This window comes from Ostrea edulis, chromosome 3 (assembly GCF_947568905.1).
Source record: "Ostrea edulis chromosome 3, xbOstEdul1.1, whole genome shotgun sequence".
Taxonomy (NCBI): domain Eukaryota; kingdom Metazoa; phylum Mollusca; class Bivalvia; order Ostreida; family Ostreidae; genus Ostrea; species Ostrea edulis.
In genome coordinates, this window is record NC_079166.1 from 85,569,426 (window position 1) to 85,594,040 (window position 24,615).

General features: G+C 35.4%; 1 protein-coding gene across 3 annotated transcripts in view; it reads left to right on the forward strand.

Moving 5' to 3' along the window:
* Window positions 1-217: 217 nt before the first annotated feature.
* The window catches only part of LOC125673905 (uncharacterized), a 57,697-nt gene continuing 33,299 nt past the window's right edge, over window positions 218-24,615 (forward strand). Inside the window, exons 1-7 of one of the 3 annotated variants that reach the window (XM_048910830.2) lie at window positions 218-361; window positions 5,726-5,878; window positions 10,209-10,339; window positions 13,000-13,126; window positions 14,366-14,446; window positions 17,292-17,336; window positions 19,768-19,863. In XM_048910830.2, the coding sequence (XP_048766787.2) occupies window positions 5,753-5,878; window positions 10,209-10,339; window positions 13,000-13,126; window positions 14,366-14,446; window positions 17,292-17,336; window positions 19,768-19,863 (606 nt within the window). In that variant the 5' untranslated portion in view covers window positions 218-361; window positions 5,726-5,752. Of the gene's footprint in view, window positions 362-5,725; window positions 5,879-10,208; window positions 10,340-10,399; window positions 10,434-12,999; window positions 13,127-14,365; window positions 15,723-17,291; window positions 17,337-19,767; window positions 19,864-24,615 lie in introns of those variants that run through there. The other 2 variants (XM_056159264.1, XM_056159265.1) reach the window with 2 other exon arrangements.

The following is a 24,615-nucleotide window of genomic DNA, read 5'->3' on the forward strand; positions in this document are numbered from 1 at the left end:
TACCATACCACCTTAATGTTATAACAGTAGGGGTAAATACCATACCACCCTAGCTAATATTATAACAGTAGGAGTATATACCAACCACCCCTAATATTAAGGGGTCACTAGTTCAGGACTGTGGTCACATAGGAGGGGGAAAAAATACTTCGGAAATATTCCATTCGACCCTTTCAGGTTTTACTTGCAAGAAAAAATCTTTAACCAATCAGAGCGCGGTTTGCACGAGAATAACACATGTCAGGCAGATGAAAACAGACGACTCAGCTCCGTGAGACGAATGTGTATTTGGGTTTGTTGAGTGGGCATCGAATCAGAAGTTATACAACCGTGAATTAACGTTAGCACGAATCAAATTAAGGTAGGCAATCATTTTACTTTCTTCAAGCGAGCGATAAGAAGGGGTGCCCAAATATCAATAAGGCACTAACACTAAGGAAGTGCGATGCATGTGCATCGTCTCTTTCCAAGCGGAGCTCAGTACTAGCATGTTTCGTGTTGAAAAAAATGGTTGCCTTCATAGTTTCGGAAATGTATGGGTTTGAATGAATAAAAGGTACCCGAGGAGCAGAAATTGACCATATTGGCATATAACTGTAATTGAAGAATGCATGTATTGATAGAGTATTTATGATTTATTTCTGCACGTGTCAAGGTCGGGGACAGCATCCGCTGGCTTTCTGAGTCTTGTTTTATTTTCTGATATTTACTGAATGCTTGTCATGTAATTATAAAGTAAGGAAGCCATTCTTTTTATAAAGCAGTAAAGTCCGAGTAAGTTTGTTTTTAACTAGGGAATGTTTGCATACTTGTAGCTGTGAAATCTGTTTCACATAGTGAGGGATGGATCAAAGATTTGTACCCTTTCATAACAAACCCTGGATACTGAGGTCACACATTATAAAAAAAAGAAAAGAAGTTGCATAAGATTCATTTAGTCACACACTAATTAATCAAGACAGACAGTCACAATTAAGATATGAACCCTGCACACAGAGGTTACATATTATGAAAGAGAGAGAGAGAGGTTGCATAAGATTTTTTAGTCTCACACTAACAAATCTTGACAGACAGTCACAATTAAGATCAGACTATAGTATGGTACATATTTATATGAAATACAGATGTACAGACAATGCTCATGTGGGGTCCACATGTTAGATGACCATCTTGAGACCCCAGGCAGCATCTGACCTCACACCAAAGGACAGTTTAGAGGACGCGTTCAGTGTCGGAGGCGAGAGCTAAAGAGAGGCATTTTAGAAATGACCATGAATTTTAATGAAAGATTACTTTGTATTTAGTTCATGTTGGACTGCATACACACTTAGTAGCTAGGTTAAATATACATTATGTATACATGTACATCTAGGTATCCAAATTCAGAAAAAAAATTGCAGCATCTGGTATAAAATATTAAAAGAAAAGAAAAAAGAAAACAAACCAACACCCATACAACATACAAAGTTAAAGTTTTAACTCATGCAAGCACTTTCATTTAAAAACCTCAGGTCTGAGTTACATTGTATAATTGATTAAAGAATAAGTTTTAAGCTATTCAAAATGCAACACCTATGGTTGTTTTTTTTTAATGAAATTGCTTTCATTTAAATTTTAACTTTGTATATATGTGTGTGTGTGTGTGTGTGTGTGTGTGTGTTTTATTTCTTCTAATATACAATGATGCACATGCAATTGCTGTTCAGGTGTCTGCAGTCCAAGGTCAAGCATGGCATGGAGAGAGAGAGAGAGAGAGAGAGAGAGCACAAATGTTCTCATCAGTTAGAACTATATTTATACCACTTTCCTCAGCCGAAAGAAATTAAAAAAAAATAAAAAATAAAAAAGAGATGATTGTAAATGAAATTTTTCAGATGAAATTTCGGTATTGGTGAATAATGATACCGTGAAAAGAAGTGTTAATTAATTCTGTTCATTGTGGTGTCTATACATATCATATTATGCAAGTATTCAACTTTTGACTCCAGAGTGACACACTGCACATACATCAAAACTAGTCTGTATAGTCTAGGCATGGTTAATGTGGGATTTTTGTAAAATCTTTGTCAATTAAAGAAATTACACACCTGCAAGTTAACTCTGGAAGAAGATTCCAAGTGTACAATTTAATTGTATAATTTTGTGATGTTTAATGACAGGATTTCTGCATACATGTCAATATTTACAAGGTAATGCTGTCGTTGGCATTAAGTGATGAAAAGTTCACCACAAACTTTAAACCAGGACATTTGTCAATGAGGAATGCCAAAGTGGCTGACATATAAAGTGGATACTTTCTCCTTCCGTTATCTTTAAATGTCTTCATGCACTGTCAACAGAACATGTTTATAAGCTAATCAACACTTTCATTCTGCCCCATATATCCTATTAAAAATTCTCACCCAGAAAATTAATTGCTTAAATTGTTCAAAATTCTTTCTTATGCATTGCCCCACAATTTCTTTCTTTTTTTTTTATAATTTTTTTTATATTTTTTTTTCCATTTTTTGAGCTTGCAGTGTTAAATGATACAATATGTTGTTAACATCATTGCATACAAGAGTCTTGAAATAGTTTGGAGGGTATGGGTGCTGGACTTAGGGTATGCGCATGTGCATGTCGAAATCAAGTCAATGTCCTTAAACTATAAACAAATCATTGACAGGATTACGTTTTTTATCAATGAACAGATAATCTTGTGTACCTTTGCAGGTGACCTGATTTTGGCAGTAGGCCAGTCTTTGTACTACCTGCCTGACCTATGACCTATTTATTGTATTAATAAGTTAAACCACAACTACACGCATTACGACAATGTTCAAAGTCTAGTCATAAGTATTGATAAAACTGGTTTTACCAAAATGGAGAGAGGGACATTAGGTTGGGCTTTTAAGGTTCTAAGTGATTGAAAAGTAAATGATTCATGAAGTGATTTCTATTAGTTATTTTAATCCAAATTGAAGCCAAGATTTTTGCTTTTGTAAGATATAAAGATTCACTGAAATTTTTATGGGCCAAGTGGACTCCAATAAAGTCTTAACTTTAGGAGCCCTCCTGAACATTGGAAACAATTAGCCAATCCATATTGAATTGTTCTTTAAATATTAATTTTATATTTATATATCCACTTGGAATACCACCAATTTATGCTTTTAACAAACCAGTGAACAACATTTTGGATTGTCGATGTTTTCATGTACGTTCTTTTACATGGTTCTGTATATAAAACTACATTTATTATACAAATGATAGGATTTAGAAATGTTTTAAAATACAAATCCTTAATATAATTATTTAATCCATTTGTCCAAAATTTGTGATGAAAACAGTCAAAATTTGTGCCATGTTGGATTTAGATGGTGGGGGTCATACTAGTCATATATTCATGAACGGCAGCATCTGATCATGGTAATTAATTCACTTAAAGTGAACAAGACTCAGAACTCAAAATGAAACAAAATGCAATCAGAATTTTACAGTCACCAAGTGGGCAATTAAAATGAGAGTTTTAGAAGCCCACAGAGACTTTTTAGTAGCATTGATGGGTGAGTGTGTATTTGCATTCCTGTCTGTGTATATAATACTGTATTGCACCATCTTCACTATACTAACCAAGCTGGGTTTCAGTCCACTCCACTCCTCCATAAACAGAGAGGACTGAACACCCTAGTGAAGATGAGTATTACACATAATATCGTTTGTAATCTGTATTGAGATAAATTTCCGTCAAACAAGGTCATCACTTGTCTGCAGTCCTACTTTTTCGAAAGGTGAATTCTTTTTAGTCCTTGACCAAATTTTACTGCAGCACATGGTGATTTGAATGAAGATCAGATTAATATTTGCAAAGTAAATCAAAAGATAGATGCCATTCTTCCCCCTCAACAAAAAAGTGTTTTTGGCTATCGGGCCTGTACATTTTAGGGGCACCTGCAATTCACATCAAGTGTAGTTCTGAAGCATACCAAGTTATTGCAGTAAGGGATTTTTTAAAACATCTATGGAAATTTAAGGGAAGGTAAATTACGTAACAGTCTGTTGGTAACTATTGAAGAGGGCTTGGTTACTATGTGTATAGAGGATTGCCATTATTATATGGGATTAACAATTTTGTGTAGTCCTGGAGGGGTGGGGGTGGGGGTAATTTTAAGCACTGTCTGATTTGATGAAAATCCAAATTTTGTCTTTAATGCATGATTGGCTGGTGTGAATCCTGTTTGTGACCAGGATAACACATTAACATTGACCAGTTACTATAGATTGACCAGCATACAGTGACAGACATAATCAGCTTATGTTCACGGCCTGATCGGGGTTATGATGGACCGACAGACCAGGATCAATTGACCAGCTTATCAGATGAAGACAGACTGGTAGATAACTGACTGACCACTAAGCTGACAATGACTGATTTCAATTTGCAGTAGTAAATTTTCATGCACAAAACATGCAGGTACTTGATAGATATATTAGAAATCGAGCTATTCAAACACCATACATCTGTAGTCACTCAATGACTACATCTTGTTTTCATTCAAAACACAGTTTAACACCAAGAGTTATTATGATTTATTGTCTGGATATTTCACATTCTAATTTGGGTTCTCCTTGATTTTCAAAGTAATAGGTGATGTTGAAAGAAAGGAGGTAAAAAAAAGTGAAAAGTATAGGTTGGGTCAGTTAGGATGGCCATGCACTCCCCCCCCCCCCCCCCCCCCCCCCCCTCTCTCTCTCCATGCTCTTTGTATTTAACAATCTTGATATACAATTTATAATCAAATACCTTTATTTGTTTTTAGTTGCTCTGTACTCATCAGTTACTACTCCTGCACCTCAATTCTGATTTGACATCCATTGTACTAAAAACAGCACTGACAATTAATTGTTTCCATTCCATGCTCTCGATTTAAATTTTTGTCATTGATGATGTCTGACATATCCTGCATACCATCATTGCTTTGTCCACGATGCCATCATTTGACAGAAAATCAAAAATAACCACACTTTAATATTTTGATGCCATGTTATCAGGATTCAATTATAGAACCAAATCCAAACTAAAATCCGTAAAAATGGAACCAAACACAAATTAACCCACAGTTTTCCATTACTTAGGGTACTCGTTACAGCCCTATTAGTATAGGAGGCAAATTAATTGACATATAATATATTTTTAAAAATTGACAGATTAAAAAACTGACAACACGAACGCTTAACTTTTGACAACAGCACTCACAGAATTACGTTGTCATTATCAATAAATGTGATCATAAACTGCATAGTGTATATAAAAAATATATATATTAAAAAAATAAATAAATATATATATAAACAACCCCCCCCCCCCCAAAAAAAAAAACAACCCTTAAAACAAATTGGTAATTAATTTAGATTTCCTTGGTAAAATAAATTCAAATTCAATCAATCGTCTCATGATATATATATATATATATATATATATATATATATATATAGATATATATATATATATATATATATATATAGTTATACAGAAAACTGGCATATTCACAATCCAATAATAAAAATAATCCCCAAATGAAATGCACATTTTAAAAGATTTATTTCCACTCCAAATGCACTGAAAATATGTTTTTGTCTATTATGAACTGACAGTTTAATGCAATCACACGTTGGATTCTGACTATTTATGTATAAACTAACACAACGACGGCTTTTCTAGGTGTACATGTTTTGTATTTTACAGCACAGTACCGGCAGTTATTGAATAAGCATGCGTACTTTAGATGGCTATGTTCCAGGAATGCCTGGCCCCCAAGGATTGTACGACCCCACCCTGGAGAGTGATGCCTGTGGTGTAGGATTTGTGGTCAACATCAATGGCTTCAAATCACATAAGGTCAGTATATACAAATTAGTAGGTCACTTGGAAAGAGCGGGGGTGGGGGGTGGGGGTTGAAGGGTATGCATACATTGTGCATCAGTAAGTAAGTCATATGGGAGATATGAATTTTACAAGTTAGAAGGTCAAAGGAGAGGAAGATATAGAATCTCTGGGCCAGAAAAGAAAAATTGTATGCATGTGTATATGAACATCAGAATACCAACAAGCAGGGCACCAAGGCCTGCCAGGAAAAAAAGCCCATATCAGTTGTTTAATTGGATGAATGAATTGCTGAAATACAAATATTAACTATAAACTAGCTGTCATTGTTTTCCTATATTTTCTCTTTCAATATAACCAGCCTAGACTGAGCCTTTTCCCCTCTGCTGCAGAAAGGTACCCATATATGGGCCATTTTTTTTTCCAAATACATAATATGTAGTATTATGTACCCATCTCTTAATTAACTTGTTCCTATATCTTCAATATTTGAGGTCTTCCGATTATTTAGCTGGGCACGGGCCCAGCTTAGTGAACCATTTGGTTTACCAGTTCGACATCACGCCTGGAAACTATCGATGCACATGTAAACCAGAAATACTGTAGTCAGTTATAGACTGCAACAAATCGTGTTGCAAATGAGATAAGAATTCCCAGAATGAATACCCCCCCTCCCCCAAAATGGTTGTTAGGATTGGCAATGATGAAAGTTTTCGCAGTCCCTTTGCAAAACTGTCTGATAGGACGGAAGGTCTAATGGTTTTCAAAAACTCGGGATGTACCTGTTTACTTGATGAATTGTAATTTTTTTTATCTCCAAATTTATTGTTTTGTCTTGGATAAAGGATGATTGGCCATCACAAATTTTCACTTTATATGTTAAACAAACAAAACGGCGACTAACAAGTGATTTATCAAATCTTTTGATTTACAGCACATTAAATTAACTTGAAACTAACCAATTCTCAGATGAAGTAACTTGGACTTGCAAAGTTTCCATAAGTTCAAAGTCATATTGGCTAACGAAAGTGTACAGAAAAGGGACCACACATATTGGTCTGTATATCATAATTCCAAGGATCCAAAATCCTTGGAATTCAACAAAACTTTAGAGACACCCAGACAAATTAGTCACTGTGTAACCATGGTAACAACAGGAATTAAGAATGTCTGCCAGAACTTGACATCATTCATGCACTCCCGAATGTCTGAGGCTGGGGAGGATCGGTTTCTGATGTGTGCATGCTTACATTACATGGCATGATCAGTGTGTAATATCTCAAGACATATATATGAAAGAAAGAAAAAATGAAAAAAAGGAAAGAAAAGCATTACTCAAAAATGAAGTTTCTCCAGGGAATTTGATTGTCACACCCAATTAAAGATAAATGCCATTGCAATTTAAAATGAATGTCAAAAAGTTTTCCAATCTAAGAGACCTGTACCCACTGACCTCAAATGGACTCATGCAGTGATGTTTCTGAAAGTGATTTAATGTATGTCAATGATATAAATAGAAATTTAATCTACATCAGACAGTGAATTCCATTCATATTGTTTATGTCTCTAGGGGAGGCATATTTTCAGGCAAATGAGGTAGTGAATCTTGTATCTTTTAATACTGCTATTATCAGACTCTTGCATTCAGAAAACTTATAATGTACATTTATATAATAACAGAAGAAGGCAGGCTTTCAGTGTGTGAGACTTTCTTTTCTGTACTATATACAATTGCTCTACCACAATTTCAGATTCTATAGCCCTGTCTTACTATAGACCAACAACAAAAGCATCTTCAGATACCCTTAATTAATTTGTATTGCATTCTTTATTTGTCTAAAATTTTCTGATCATAATTTGAGATACTGGTAGATTTATCACTTGAATATAACGCTATTCATTCTGGGGTGATATTTACTAAAAGCATTGTAAATTTATGGAGGCAAATAATAATTTTATATGTAGAATCATAAGAATGTCAAAAAATAAAAATGAAAAAAAAATAAAGAGCAATTAAAGAGAAATGTGTAACTGTCTATATATAAGACTGCAATAATTCACGCTACAGACAAATCAGTCACTACCAGACTTTTCTGTAGAGTTTGTCCATCGGTCTACCAATGATTTCACACACGGTCCTTAAATAAAACATTTGATCAAAACCTAATTTACATGACATCACTTTGATAAAACAATTGATGTCTATTTTGGATGCAGAACTTCATCAAAACAACACCCACCATTATGGATTTTTCTCTTGTATTTCTGGTTTGTGTATGGGCCAAATTGGAGAATGATTCTTAATGTAGTGACGTAGGGTGTTTGGTGGTGAATTAGTTTTGACTGCTTTTGGCAATCTTTCTAAACCATCAGCAAAAGCAACCCCACACATTCCCTCAGGGATCGGAAAATTGATCTTACAGAGTTGCAGACAAAATTTTCTTTTTCTTTAACAATTGATGTTAACGTGTAAAAAAAGTGGGACTTGTGTGCACGGTAAATTTATATCCGATTAATTTATAGTGGAGTGGTTTTTTAGCAAATAAAAAGAAAATCAATTCATGTGAGATTTCGTAAAAATCGATGTGAGGAAAAACAACAAAAAAGAGATGATGTAGTAGATAATGTAAATAAAACTGTGATTTAATATTGAGTGGCTATGTTGGGGCAATACACAATTTGTTAGCCCTGAGGCAAAAACTGTTGTCAAAGGGCTGACAAAATGAATATTGATATTAAGGACAAATAACAAATTATCATAATGGCTGACATATTTTCAAAACAGATTAAAAATAAATAAATATCAATAAAATATTCCATATTATTTATTAAACCATGCATTTAACTCGGTGTGTTAAATATGACGTTAGACTGCTGATGTATTTCTCTTGAGCCAGGGATTTTTTTACCCCTTGAATCCAGGGGCCAGAGCCATCAAGTTTGGGGAAAAATAGCGATATTTGATTGAAATTGGGAAATTTGTTTCAAAGAAATGAATAAAAAAAAAAACAAGCAAAAAGTTAACCATTTGATATTTTATTGTCAAGGTGGCGGCTTAAACAAGCTTTAATTCCTAGTCTTTGGCAGAGAAAAAACTGTCACAATTTTTTTGCAACAGAGTGGCACTGAGGTTCGATGGCCCCTCATGGCATATTCTCATCAAAGCATCCATCATTTGGGAATCTTTAGGCATCATTTTGGCAAAAACACCAGCTTTTCAGTATTGGGAATGGGGTCGAATTTCGGCCATCTACAGACCCTAAAAAATCCCTGAGAGCTCATTCAAATGTGTGTGTTAACATGTGAGACTGCTGATGAATTGTCTTGTGAGTTAATCATTTAGCTCGGTGGGTCAAAATGTGACACTGCTGATGAATTGTCTCATGAGTTAATCATTTAGCTCGGTGGGTCAAAATGTGAGACTGCTGATGAATTGTCTCGTGAGTTAATCATTTAGCTCGGTGGGTCAAAATGTGAGACTGCTGATGAATTGTCTTGTGAGTTCATTTAACATGTGAGACTGTTGATCAATTATTTTTAAGAGTTCAAGTCTTGCAGGGTTTTTATTTTTTTGTTCTCGTGTAAAATGCTATATTTCATCATGATCGTATTTTTTCTTCCATCCATGCATGTTTTATCTGGTGCATTTTTCTTGAACTTAACATGATAATTTTGTTTTTTCTCAGAATTGCTTTGTCTTCATATTTGCATTTTTTTTTTTAATGTCTTAAATTTCCAAACATTGATCTGCCATCGATGTGGAATACATGTATATCTTGTATCCTATTCTCTCCCCCCTCTCCCCCTTGATTTGCCTATGACCAAATTAGAGTAATTTTGAGTTAAAATTCAAGCACTTTTAAAGATATCACATTGAAATAACATTATTTCCTTGAATTGGTACTCTAGATTTTACAAGAGTATTAAAAGATAACAAAGCGTTGAAACCTTGCAGAAAATCTGATCTACACATATATATTTATTGTATGTATTCTTGTTATATTTCTCATGTGTGAATTGGAAAGATTTTCAAAGGGAGGGGGCTTGACATTTTTTCCCCAGAAAAGGCACACTGCCGTTACACCTGTTTATAACTGTTCCGGGATAATCTCATATACATGTATATGTAGTTTGTTAGTTATAATGTATGGGTCCTGAGCCCGGTCCTGACTTTCCTGTAATATCTGTTTTATTATACCTTTTGATTATGTACTGATTATAGGTGTTGTTTTATTATACCTTTTGATTATGTACTGATTATAGGTGTTGTTTTATTATACCTTTTGATTATGTACTGATTATAGGTGTTGTTTTATTATACCTTTTGATTATGTACTGATTATAGGTGTTGCGTGACTCCCAGACAATGTTGGAGCGTATGGAGCACCGCGGGGCATGTGGGTGTGACAATGACTCCGGAGACGGAGCAGGGGTCCTCACAGGAATCCCTCACAAACTGTATGCAAGGATCATGAAGTAAGTACTCGCAAAGTTATAAATAGTACTCACAGTTATAAATAGTCAGTACAGTCACAGGAATCCCTCACAAACTGTATGCAAGGATCATGAAGTAAGTACTCACAAAGTTATAAATAGTACTCACAAATTTACAACAGATGACTGAAAAATACATTTGCTTGCAGGCTTTGTGCTGTTTTGTCTGATTAGAGGATGGCTTTACTCAGCATGTCACAGGTCAAAGTCAGAACTAGAACTGTAGGCAGGTTTTGATGTGTGTATAATAACTACATGCGTTGTACTTCTCGGACTTCATTTTTGAGAGCCTGCTTCACATAAATGTGCACATGATTTCTAATGCTAGGCTGCTCACACAACACAATGTCTAATGCTAGGCTGCTTACACATCACATGATTTCTAATGCTAGGCTGCTCACACAACACATGATTTCTAATGCTAGGCTGCTCACACAACACAATGTCTAATGCTAGGCTGCTTACACATCACATGATTTCTAATGCTAGGCTGCTCACACAACACATGATTTCTAATGCTAGGCTGCTACACAACACATGATTTCTAATGCTAGGCTGCTCACACAACACATGATTTCTGATGCTAGGCTGCTCACTCAACACGATTTCTAATGCTAGGCTGCTCACACATGATTTCTAATGCTAGGCTGCTCACACAACACATGATTTCTAATGCTAGGCTGCTCACACAACACATGATTTCTAATGCTAGGCTGCTCACACAACACGATTTCTAATGCTAGGCTGCTCACACATCACATGATTTCTAATGCTAGGCTGCTCACACATCACATGATTTCTAATGCTAGGCTGCTCACACAACACATGATTTCTAATGCTAGGCTGCTCACATGATTTCTAATGCTAGGCTGCTCACACAACACATGATTTCTATTGCTAGGCTGCTCACACAACACGATTTCTAATGCTAGGCTGCTCAAACAACACATGATTTCTAATGCTAGGCATCCACACATCACATGATTTCTAATGCTAGGCTGCTCACATGATTTCTAATGCTAGACTGCTCACACAACACATGATTTCTAATGCTAGACTGCTCACACAACACATGATTTCTAATGCTAGACTGCTCACACAACACATGATTTCTAATGCTAGACTGCTCACACAACACATGATTTCTAATGCTAGGCTGCTACACATAAACGTGCGTATGCCTATTGCTTGAGAAGTCAGTATCTCTATAGTCAAGGTCACTCTCAGGTTCGACAGGTTTTAAATGTGTTACATTAGTTGATCTTATGCACCAGATGACTGAAGAATGCATTACCTTCTGGATTTCTTTCTTATTAGTAGTAGTAGCCCCCTCCCCCCACTCAGCAGGTCATTGTGGTCAAAGTCAAGGTCACTACCTACATCTTCCAATGCATTGCCTCCTTTTTTCAGCATATTTTGTGTAATACATGTATTGTGGAATATGCTCAACACTGAGATTCCGTGGGGATCCGGGTTAGAATAGGTCCTCAGTACCCCTTGTTGTCGTAGAAGGCGACTAAATGGGGCGGTCCTTTGGATGAGACCGTTAAAACCAAGGTCCCGTGTCACAGCAGGTGTGACACGATAACGATCCCTCCCTGCTCAATGGCCATAAGTGCCAAGCATAGGCCTAAATTTTGCAGCCCTTCACCGTCAGTGGTGACGTCTCCATATGGGTGAAAGATTCTCGAGAGAGACGTTACACAATATTTAATCAATCAATCAACACTGGGCACACTACAGTAATGCTTATATTGAAGTTCTGGGGACAAACAATTTTCATTCGTTATAAACATGTTTTGTTATATACACAACAAGTTTGTTATATATGATTTGAAATTAAAGGGAGTGAAAATCACTTTTCACAAATAAATAGGTGTTCACTGTAACCGTGTTTTACTGTATAGTAGTGGAGAAGAGGACCACTCAGCTAGGTGGGATTATTTAATGTGATGGAAAGCTCTTATTTAGGGGATTCCTTCTGTTTTACAAACATTCCTTGTTTATTCTACAGTTGTTAGTTAGATGCTTTTGACATCTTGTTTTAGTCAAAATTACTGGGAATATATCATTACATGCCATTAGAATGAATTAAACTGAGAGTAGTGTCCCTTTTCTGTCCTTTGAATTAGAGGTGTCCTTTCAATCTTGTACAAAATTTAGCAACATGCACACACATTTTATCCAAGGAATATGCCATCCTTTTTTATGGCTTTTAGAATGATAATGGTTGTTGCAGGATTGCATTGTTGAATTATACCTGATTTCATCAATCACGGTTATCTTTATACCTGATTTCATCAATCACGGTTATCTTTATACCCGATTTCATCAATCATGGTTATCTTTATACCCGATTTCATCAATCACGGTTATCTTTATACCCAATTTCATCAATCACGGTTATCTTTATACCCGATTTCATCAATCATGGTTATCTTTATACCTGATTTCATCAATCACAATTATCCTTATACCCGATTTCATCAGTCACTGTTATCTTTATACCTGATTTCATCAATCACGGTTATCTTTATACCTGATTTCATCTATCACGGTTATCTTTATACTTGATTTCATCAATCATGGTTTTCTTTATACCTGATTTCATCAATCACGGTTATCTTTATCATGTTTATCAGGGCGGATCAAGGACTTGATCTTCCGGAGCCAGGGAAGTATGCCACTGGTATGTTGTTTGTGGACAGAGATGAAATGGAGAAGGTCAAGGTCGTTTTCACGCAGATGGCAGAGGACTTCCACCTCAAGGTAGGCTGTTTGTTAGTTGTTATGGTTACATTAGGATTGGTTGAACATCCAGCTAATCGCACAAATGCGCACCATGTTTCATTGGAAAAAAGTCACATCGATGCTGCTCAATTGTGAGGTGATATGTAAATAAACAAAGAACAAATCAGGAAAGAAAAGTCTGTCAAACTTGTGTTAGTATTTCAAAACTTTTTCATGTGGCTTAGTAAGGGGTCCCTTGATTTTTTAATGGTATATACAAGCTCAACAAAAATTTTATCTATCTAACAAATAAGGACAAATTTACTTGGTTGATGATTAATGAAGACAAACCAGTAATTGTCAAATTGAGTGAATGTTTAGTGCAAACTTTCAGAAAAAGAAGTGATGCTTTAAAACTGCAAAAATCATTATAGTTTATTATTCATATATTGGTATAATACTGATACTGTCCATCTACTTGTATATATACATGATTAGCAATTCATATATGTATGTACTTGTTTCCCCAACATGCTGCATCCACATACAGTTTGCAGTCTATGTAACCTGTAGTTAATGTTGTAAACTTTCTTTTTTGAATTTCCTTCTTTGTAAAATGTCTTACTGTTATGCCCTCTGGGCCCAAAATTGGAATAAACTTATCTTATCTATACTTATCTATTCTAAAGGGGAAAAATTCCTCATATTGTCTTGGTTAGGAATGTTGTTTTGCCTGTCTATAAGATGTTGCATTCTGATTGGGTTAACCTGGTGGTTAAGAAGCATCACTGGCTGTTTAAAGTATGTGATGTCACAGTGGGTTTTTTTCACAGTGGTTTTTTTTTCTATTGTATATTTTTTAATTTCTACACTATTGTTTCTTGACAAGGTTCTAGTATATTTTCAGTCCTGCTAACATTTCTAAACCCCAAATTCAACAGTACATCTGGATCTGCTCTCAATATAAAATCCAAAGTCTTACTAAAAATGAAGCTAGATCTTAATCTACTCACTACATGTATATCTACCATGTTTTATTATTCTTATGGCTTCAAAATAAATTCACACTTTAGTGATGTCATTTTATAATTTTGCTGTTAAAGAATAATGGTATATATTAAAAATAAATTCCAAAAAAGGGCCAATGTATGGTTGTGAAGAAATTCACAAAAATTAATCTACTTTTTTTTTTAATAAGTTTAACCTGTCCTATATGTCTAGGGTAGATTGATATTATTATTAGAAATTAAAGATGTCCGTTTATTTTTTGCTGAGCAGGTGTTTGCCTGGAGGAGTGTACCAGTGGACAGTACACAGATAGGACGGGTTGCTATGACAACAGAACCAGCCATATTACAGGTAAATTAATTAGATCCTCTGGGTGGAAATGTTCTAAAGATATTTACCTGACAATATTATAATTGATTTCATAGCGTTAATAATCAGCAAACAACATCTGTATCCCATTTTATTAGACAGGATATGTTAACAGCAACACAGACACGTACACACTTTGGCTGAATTTGAGAATTTGGGACTTTTTTTTTTTAAAGAATTTGTATTGTTGAATTCAAATACCAGTAGACTCCTATGATCTGATGTCAGTGTTGAGACGTACAGCAAAATAGTTTGGTACCAAAATATAAATTTACTTTATGGCTGTAGAGTTTGGAAATCTGGTTCATGGTCCAATTTTTGTTCTCGATCATTAAAAGAAAGTAACATTTTTAGAATATTGTAACTTGAGGAGAAAAAAATGCAGTCGGGAGGTATATGTAAGTTACTATGTTGGTTGACATATACTTGCTAGACTACAGTGGCAATTCATGATGATTGATCAGTGAGGAAAATAAAACTGTAATTCATACAATCATGGGTTGGATGTTGATATCCTAAAACTAAGATCACAGATAGAATTTCTCTCTGATAAACATGACACTGCATCTAAATCAGATCTCTCCAGCAAAAAAGAAAGTAAATAATGAGAAATATAGAAACTAGTTAACATTTTATAGGAATTTAATGTATATTACAATTCAATCACTAGTCAGTTCAACTGTTGCTTTATCTAGTACATACAATTATCTTCTTTTTGTAGCTCTTAATGGCTACTGAATCGATCGATTAGTTTTCCTTGAGCAAACAAAGAATCAATTTCCTGACAAAATGATTTAGTGAGATATGCTGGTATTCATCAAAAAGCATAGATTGCTTTGGTCAGACGCGTCAGAGGTGTCTGTTCTGTGTACTTGTCTGTGTTGTTGGTATGAGCTCGAGTCTGTTATACAGTACTTTAACAGTTACCTAGTCACAGAGTACAAAGCTTTGGTTTCAAACTTTAGTTTTACCATCACACATACACACGAACACACAGAAAATTAGGAATATTCCAATTATATACAAGACTGTGAATTCTTGAATATTTTAGTTTATCACATGAATGTTTCTTAATACCTTCTTTTGCGATGTTTTACTATGTTTATCCCACTCATTGATATAGAAAAAAATTATACATTTATCTACCAATAAGTTGTAACAAAAGCATAAGTCATGCCATGCTTTAACCAATGTTTATATTCTAGGCAAAAGAAATATAGTTCCCATAATGCCTCATTCAAAATGGTTTTGTGTCCAGGTAAATCTAAGTTTCAAGGACATAATTTTGTCTGTGTGTGGGACCAGCTGGCTGTTGGCTGGTTCACATATCCTGTTTTTCCAGGGTTGCTTCCCTTTGATGAAGTCGGCTAGCGAAGTCGTTAGCGGGCCTGAGAATTGAGCCATTTGTCCGGCCTCAATTCGATCGGTTGCCTTAGGTTGGTTGGTGAAACATCTGTTCTTATTCCTCTTTAGTTGTCAGAGTCGTACCCACAATGCAACACTGACACAGGATAACAAAGGCATGATTCTTTTGTGTAATAATCAGACCTGTGATTAAAACCAGTTTTCAGTACATGGGAAATATTGAAGGTTTTTGGATCCTATCCGTAATGGCATTATTAAACCTTTAACATTTAAAATTTAGAATAGATAATGAATTTTTTTTTACACTGCCCTATAAATGAAAGGTACAGTTTTTTGGAACAAGACTTTGAAAATTGAGGTCCTGTATCACGTTGATGCACGAGAGCCAATCGATCCTTGATCATTGCTGGTACAGCTTTCAGTGCAATACTTAAAGGTTTAAATTTGTGGCACTTCATCCTCAGTGGGTGATGTTTCAATGAATGTGAAAGATTCTTAGATAAGACATAAAACTGTAACAACAAATACACAAAAAAAAAGTCTTGATTGATATTGACTGAAATCTTTATTTGATCGCCAACACTGCCCATATTCATACAAATGACAGACGTGTATATTTAACTGAAACTCGAAGAGCTGTTTTGTCCTCTCTGAAACTACTGATAGTTCATAGTAACCAAATATTTTCATGCCTAACATTTAGTGATTTCAGAGTTCAAGAAAATTGCCCATTTATATTTTTGATTAGCATACTTCTTTCAACAACAAAATTGATCTTTAAGATGTAATTAGAATATCCTAGCTCTGGACTGTGACAAAGTAGTGTTAGAAGTGGACATATCATTCTATTCCTAGTCAGTAGATGTCACAGGAAAAGGTAATGGTTGGAGGGGGGGGGGGGGGTCGGAAGGGACGTCAGTAGGTGTCACAGGAAAAGGTAACGGGGGGAGGGGGGGGGATGTCGGAAGGGACTGTAGAGCTACGTACAGATTGAAACTTTTGTAAGGCAAGATTTACGTACTTCAGAATGAAAATACAATGAAATACCTTGATGGATCCTCAGTGTTGTATTGTGGTCGACTCTTCATTGCTGATGTTAATTTCATGATGTTTAGATATTTATGAATCTGTGAATACGTTATTTATGATAATGCTATACGCAGAAAAAGAAATGTGCTGTGTTTTTTTTGTATGTATAAAACTTTGTCAGACATCTGCATGAGTAAACAGACTTATATATATGGATTTAAGTGAACTGTACTGGTATCAGATCGGTTTGGAAATTGTACAAGCACATATTAATTATCAGTCATAATTTTATGTTATAAAATTTTTACCTGTATCATGTTTTTTGATGAGTGTGTAATGTATTATTTGATAATGATAGCACTCAAGGTATAAAGTTAGAGAACTCTTTGCACACATTGAGGATTGAACTATAGCAAGGGATTTTTTTTCATAGGTGTTTGTGACAGGAAGTGGCAACAAGGAGAAATTTCAACGCCAGGTAAGGAAAATTCGGTTTAAAAAAGAATTTAATTAAGGGGGTACTCTACAGCATCATAATGGCTGACTTCCTTTTAAAGCATGAATAAAAATATAAATATCAGCAATATTTTGTCTATTCCTTTCTAAGTTCATTACCTTGCTGAGTTGCTCAGTTGGTAAGCACGTCGTCCGGTGAACTGTAGATAGCAGGTTTGAATATGACAGGAGTTTTAGATCCCCCCCCCCCCCCCCAATAACTATCTACTAAAACTGCATTTTTTTTGGCTAGATAAAGTAAATTAAAAAATTTTCAGTTTCAAAATATTGTTGTACATGTCCTCCACTTTTCATCCACATCAGATTTCTCTGGTGTAGCATACCTCCTTAATGGTTTGTGATGTGAGGGAACTGAATAACTGATGAAAAGTCTAATCAAAAACTGGAAGATATCTCGTCTTTTGTTTCTGATGGAAAAGAATCATCTGCATATATTCATTATCATTAGCGAGGTAAACAAATAAATTTCCAAGTATCTGGTACCACTAGGTGTATAAACATTACCAGCAATTTTTTCCTACCCACTGTACTGGTACCCGTACTGATTCGATTGGGAAAAATATTGTCAAAATCGAACAGTCAAATTGGGAATTTTCTACCAATGTATCTGCAAATGATTTCAACTAAAAGAAAAGGAAAAAAAGAACAAAACAAGAGGTATTCATCTCTATGGTAATATTTCCTGTTGTGAGACATAAAGAATCGTTGTAGGCTCATTTTAAGATAACCGTAGCTCTACAACACGGGCACTACCATGTTTCGATTTAATACCGGAAGTAAACATTTTAGTTAACTCGTATAATGTTTAGGACTAAGTAAATTACGATGACAGATGTCTATTTTTCGGCAATTGAATTGGGAATTTATAATATCATATACCTAGTAGTGTATCAGCCCTGATACACCTATCTTGGCTAGGGTGAGACAGCTGCAAGTAGGTAGGGCTGTCTCGCCCTAAGGGCCGAGATATCTCTGTCTCGGCCCGTTGTCAAGGGGCTGTCTCGCCCTCAAATTTCAAATGGCTATTTCTTCTTTAATCTTTTGAAATCTAACATAACTACATGAAAAAATGATGTTAGACACAATTTTTTTCAAATATAATACTTTCTTCCACGACAAAATTTAATTTAAGCAGAAAAATTAAATAAAAACGTTTTCAAAAACAGCGCTAAATTGTAGCGTGTATCTAAGCAAAGGGGGGTAACCCAAGTAACAATTGTTTATTTAGAACAATAACACGTTTAACTTCATTTAAAAACAATCAACGTTCTAGGCGACAGAAAACAGTAGGAGGATTATGGAGGGTGATACTAAAGCATTATTAGAAATTCCCGGTCCTAATGGAGATCAAAATGTTAATTTACGGTAATTTTGATGTAGAAAACTGCTTTAAAACGATTTCTGAAATCTAAAATCCCGAGGACTTGGCAATAAAACGAGAAAAGCAGAACCAATATCTTCCAACGTTTTTCAACGACTTATAGATGCTAAACATATGGGAAACGGTAAAAAAAAAAAACTTACTTCAGTATAAGGTAACATATTCCCTAAGCAAATAAATAGCAGCATCATATCTGTAAACATTCCCGTTCATACGATGACGCCACGTAAACAAAGTTCTACAACTCTTACAAATTATATGAAATAATGAAAACGGGCGAGTTTGGTAAATCCGAAAAAAGAAATAAAAATAATTCACTTATTTCCAATTTTAGTATTCATTAGCAGGCCCCTAGGAGCTGCTTAATAGTATATACATGTACATGAACAGCACAGCGATAGATATGACGAGTTTCTCAGCCAAGCAGTTCAGTTAATTGAAACGTCCAGATTCTAGACCACATGAGGGGATGTCCATGATTAATCATCCAATTGTGACCAGCAGTGGAATAAAGCTACAAAACCCAGACTTTAGCATGTTTCACAATGCCAATAGTACTGGAAACATAACCATTAAAGTAAACTCACCGAAGGAATAAAATAGTCAAATATCGTTGTATAGTATACCATGTATTTATGTTTGGGTCAATCCCCCCCCCCCCCCCCCTCCCCCAATTTTTAAAAAAATGTTTATCAACTTGTTGTGTTTTAGGTATATGATATAAACAATATCACACTCTAATGTTGATCTCGGACCTGGGATTGCCCCTCGAGTGATCTCGGGGCCAATCCCAGGTCCGAGATCAACATTAGAGTGTGATATTCTATATGTCTCAAATTGGGAAAAATCTATGGTTTTTGGCATTGGGAATGATACCGTTTATCGGTACCAGTTATATAAGGAAAACAACCACTGATTACTGTAGGTATAGTGTATTCTAATGACAGAGTATTGTAATATGATTCTGGTCAACAGCTGTTTAATTATTGATGAAATAATGTTTTATCTTTAGGTATACCTGTTGAGGAAGTTCAGTTCTCACAACATCCCCAAAGAAAATCTCCGCTACTACATCTGTACCTTATCCACCGAGACTGTGGTCTACAAAGTGAGTATTGCATTACACAATCTTATCCACTGAGACTGTGGTCTACAAAGTGAGTATTGCATTACACAATCTTATCCACTGAGACTGTGGTCTACAAAGTGGGTATTGTATTACACAATCTTATCCACCGAGACTGTGGTCTACAAAGTGGGTATTGTATTACACAATCTTATCCACCGAGACTGTGGTTTACAAAGTGAGTATTGCATTACACAATCTTATCCACTGAGACTGTGGTCTACAAAGTGGGTATTGTATTACACAATCTTATCCACTGAGACTGTGGTCTACAAAGTGGGTATTGTATTACACAATCTTATCCACTGAGACTGGTTTACAAAGTGAGTATTGTATTACACAATCTTATCCACCGAGACTGTGGTTTACAAAGTGAGTATTGTATTAGGGCTGTTCCAGAAATGATCAAATGAGGGGGTCGGGCGGCAAACGATATTTTTTTGTGTGGGTGGTCGTATTTTTTCATATTTTATTTGGTCCGTGGTTGGAGTGTTAAAATTTTTTTTATTATGGGTAGTGGGTAGTTTCTATTTTTTTTTTTTTTTTTAATTTTGTGCCACATGGGTGTTGAGTTTTCAGAATATTTTTATTGTCACTCTTGTCGTGTTGGTTACAAAACGTCGGAGGGAAAATTGAAAACGTGCTTTCGAAATCGGAAGTAACATAGAACTATTCGAGTTGTCGCTCTTTGTAGCGCATAACTTTCTATTTCCATTACGGCACTCTTCAAATTAGAGGCGCGTTTAGTAGGGTCCCTTGGGACGTGATGGCGGCGAACTCTGTAGATTATTACAGTTTACAGTGCATTGATCTTGGGAATATTTTGAAATCAACAGGTATTCCGTTTTCTAATAAAAATAGGCACACCTTGGTTGATTTATGTGAGGGTACCGATGCGTTATATTTATCAGTCAGTGTGATAGTGATATAGAGGCCTCCATTAGAAGACGAACGATTCGTGGAAAAACATATCCATACCCATTTCATGATAATAGCATCGTTTGGACTCCCAATATTTCCAACATTCCCGCCATAGATGCCTTTGATTGTTGATGTGACATCGTTTCTTCAGAACTACTGTGATACAATGTCGCACAGGCATTACCACGTCATTGACTACTAGAATGTTTGTCCCGAAAACCTCGCAAGATTTGTACCGTTTTCATTTTTAAAAATATTTTTGTTGTGGGTCTGGTTAGGTTTTTTTTAATTAGATGGGTCATTGTAAAATGAGTTTATCAATTTGATGGGTCATGGGGTAATTTTTTATTTTTTTTTTATGGGTGCTTGGTATATACAAAAGGTGCCTCCCGACCCCCCCATGTATTTATTTCTGGAATAGCCCTTACACAATCTTATCCACCGAGACTGTGGTTTACAAAGTGAGTATTGCATTACACAATCTTATCCACTGAGACTGTGGTCTACAAAGTGGGTATTGTATTACACAATCTTATCCACTGAGACTGTGGTCTACAAAGTGAGTATTGCATTACACAATCTTATCCACAGAGACTGGTCTACAAAGTGGGTATTGTATTAACCAGTCTTATCCACAGAAACTATAATGTAGAAGTTGTGTGTATTGTGTTATGCAATCTTGTCCACTGAAACTGTTATGCATATGATTTTTAGTAGCTCATACAAACAAGACATTGAAATATTTGTTTTTTATGTGTGACCCGGTATTTATTTGCCTTGATCTGTATGGATTAGTTTTGTGGATCGCAGTGTAGATTTCCCCTCTGACACACCTTTAGTAGATAGTCCATCTGACACACCTTTAGTAGATTGTCCATCTGACACACCTTTAGTAGATTGTCCATCAGACACACCTTTAGTAGATAGTCCATCTCTACATCTGACACACCTTCAGTAGATTGTCCATCTCTACATCTGACACACCTTCAGTAGATTTTCTATCCCTCTATCTGACACACCTTTAGTAGATTGTCCATCTGACACACCTTTAGTAGATTGCCAATCTGACACACCTTTAGTAGATCGTCCATCTCTCCATCTGACACATCTTTTGTAGATTGTCCATCTGGCATACTTTTAGTAGATTGTCCATCTCTCCATCTGACACACCTTTAGTAGATCATCCATCTCTCCATCTGACACACCTTTTGTAGATAGTCCATCTGACACACCTTTAGTAGATTGTCCAACTGACACACCTTTAGTAGATTGTCCATCTGACACATCTTTAGTAGATTGTCCATCTCTCCATCTGACACACCTTTAGTAGATTGTCCATCTATCCATCTGACACACCTTTAGTAGATTGTCCATCTATCCATCTGACACACCTTTAGTAGATTGTCCATCTCTACATCTGACACACCTTTAGTAGATTGTCCATCTGACACACCTTTAGTAGATTGTCCATCTATCCATCTGACACATCTTTAGTAGATTGTCCATCTATCCATCTGACACACCTTTAGTAGATTGTCCATCTCTACATCTGACACACCTTTAGTAGATTGTCCATCTGACACACCTTTAGTAGATTGTCCATCTATCCATCTGACACACCTTTTGAAACTGAGAGACAAGGCTTTGAATTTGTGTGTATATATTTCTCATGTGAAGGTCATCTAATGTGCAAAGATTATTTATGCCCTGTGGGAAATGTATGCCTTGTTTCAACCCAAAGTGTGAATTTCAAAGTGTTAGTGAGAATATCCTTTTCAAATTTTTTAGAGGAATGCACTTTTAAAGTTGAATCAACTTGCTCCAGAGAATATTGTTGGAAAAAATGCATACTCAAAATACAAAGAAAGTATATTATTTTGTTTATATAGCAATAGAACTTTCTTGAGTTGAGATAACGGTTTACAAGGCAGTTCGGAAGAGGAAATAAATCAACAACTATATTTACAAAGCAGTTCAGAAAGGGGAAAAAACGAACAACTATTTACAAGGCAGTTCAGAAAGGGGGGGGGGGGGGTGAGGTAATTGTTTACAAGGCAGTTCAGAAAGGGGGAAAAAAAGAACAACTATTTAAGCTTTAAAATGAAGTTATTGATTGTGAGAGGGGACATAATAACGGGCCTATTTGTGTGTAGGTGAGTATGTGTGTGTAACACTTGAGTTCTTAGACACTGTACAAAGGCCATATTTTTTGCTTGATTTTCGTGGTTTTGTTATCGAGAGAGGAAGAATTCTTTTTATTTTTCTATTTTGGGGGGTCAAAGTTCCAAGGTCGTTACAGTACTTCTTAGAAAAAGCTTGTGTACATTCTATAGGCTACGTTTTATGTTCGATTTATTTGATACTTTACATATAGCTTTATTAAGAGAGGAGGAACCCTATTGATTTAGGATCAAAAGGTCAAGATCACAACAGTTAGGACTTTATAGAAAAGCTTATAGACATTCATTGCAAGGGAATATACCCCGTCTTGCAGAGCTCTTGTTCGTTATTATAAATTTAGACAGACGTGTTACATGTTCAAGGGTTTGATTTCACTTGAGTAGTGTAACACAGAAAATCAGTAAAATGTATTTTTGTTGTTCCTGTGCCGACTGAAAATGTCGTTTGTTCATTCAACATTTTATATGTACACAGTACAGATATTGTCAAATTGAATAAAGAAAAAAACCCCATTTTTTAATTTCTTTAAAATTTGATGATTGAGAATCGATCTGTTTTCCGCTTGGAGTTTTTTTAGTTGTCCATCATTGTGCACCTGTTTATTGTTTGCCTGGTTAGATAGATAATGAATACACAACAGAAGTATTGGATACCATATTGTACAGAAATAACAGGACACTAAACACCCTGGTGTGTATACAAATTATTGATTGAGTGTTTTAGCAGGAAGTCAAGGCAACATTCTGTCAGGCAAGGTGGGACATGTGGCATTGTTTGTAAAGCTATAGACCTCCAATGTATCACACAGGAAACTCGGCTTTCATTAGTTTAACACTATGTAAACAAATTACTGCACTGACGAGAGAAGTGCTGAGATGTTATGCTGATCTTGCAGAGAGGGACGACTGCAATATTTCTTCCATTTCAAGTCATTTTATTCTGGAATTGCCATAGTATATGAGAAAACATACACTTAACTTATCATAAAAATGAAAGTTGCTAGAATGAAGCTAATATTACCATGGAATATTGCTAGTAGTATGCATGTGGTGAACATATGTTTCACGTTATAGACACTGTAGTGATATAGATGTATGGTATTTATATACAATAAAATGCTTTGTTTGTTGTTCTATCATCAGGTGATAAAGATAACAAGCATTGCAGAAAAAAAAATCACCCGATTAAGCAACAAAGAAAGAAATTTTATTGTTTATATTTAAAAAGTTTTAGATTTTTTTTTTAGAAATATAAACTCGATTTAAGTATTAAAATATTGCTGACCCTTTGGTTTCTTTAAACGGAAGAGCCAATACACCTTTTGACCTTGATGACGCTCCATATTTGATATTAAAAAAAGAAAACGGATCAAATTAGTTTGCAAAATATATATTCATAGCCAATTTTAAAAGAACTATAAGGGAAAAGGTAAACAGATTTCCCTTACCTGTACCATAAAAAGGTAAATTTACCTGTGCAGAAAAAAGTAAACAGATTTTATTGCAGTACGACAAACATAACTGTAAAGCTTGGTTGGTGTTACAGAGTTCAGAAAATGCACAGTTAAGCAGAATGCATTATGTTGATGTGCATTAAAGAAGTATTCCCCTATCCATCTGTTGACATTAATTA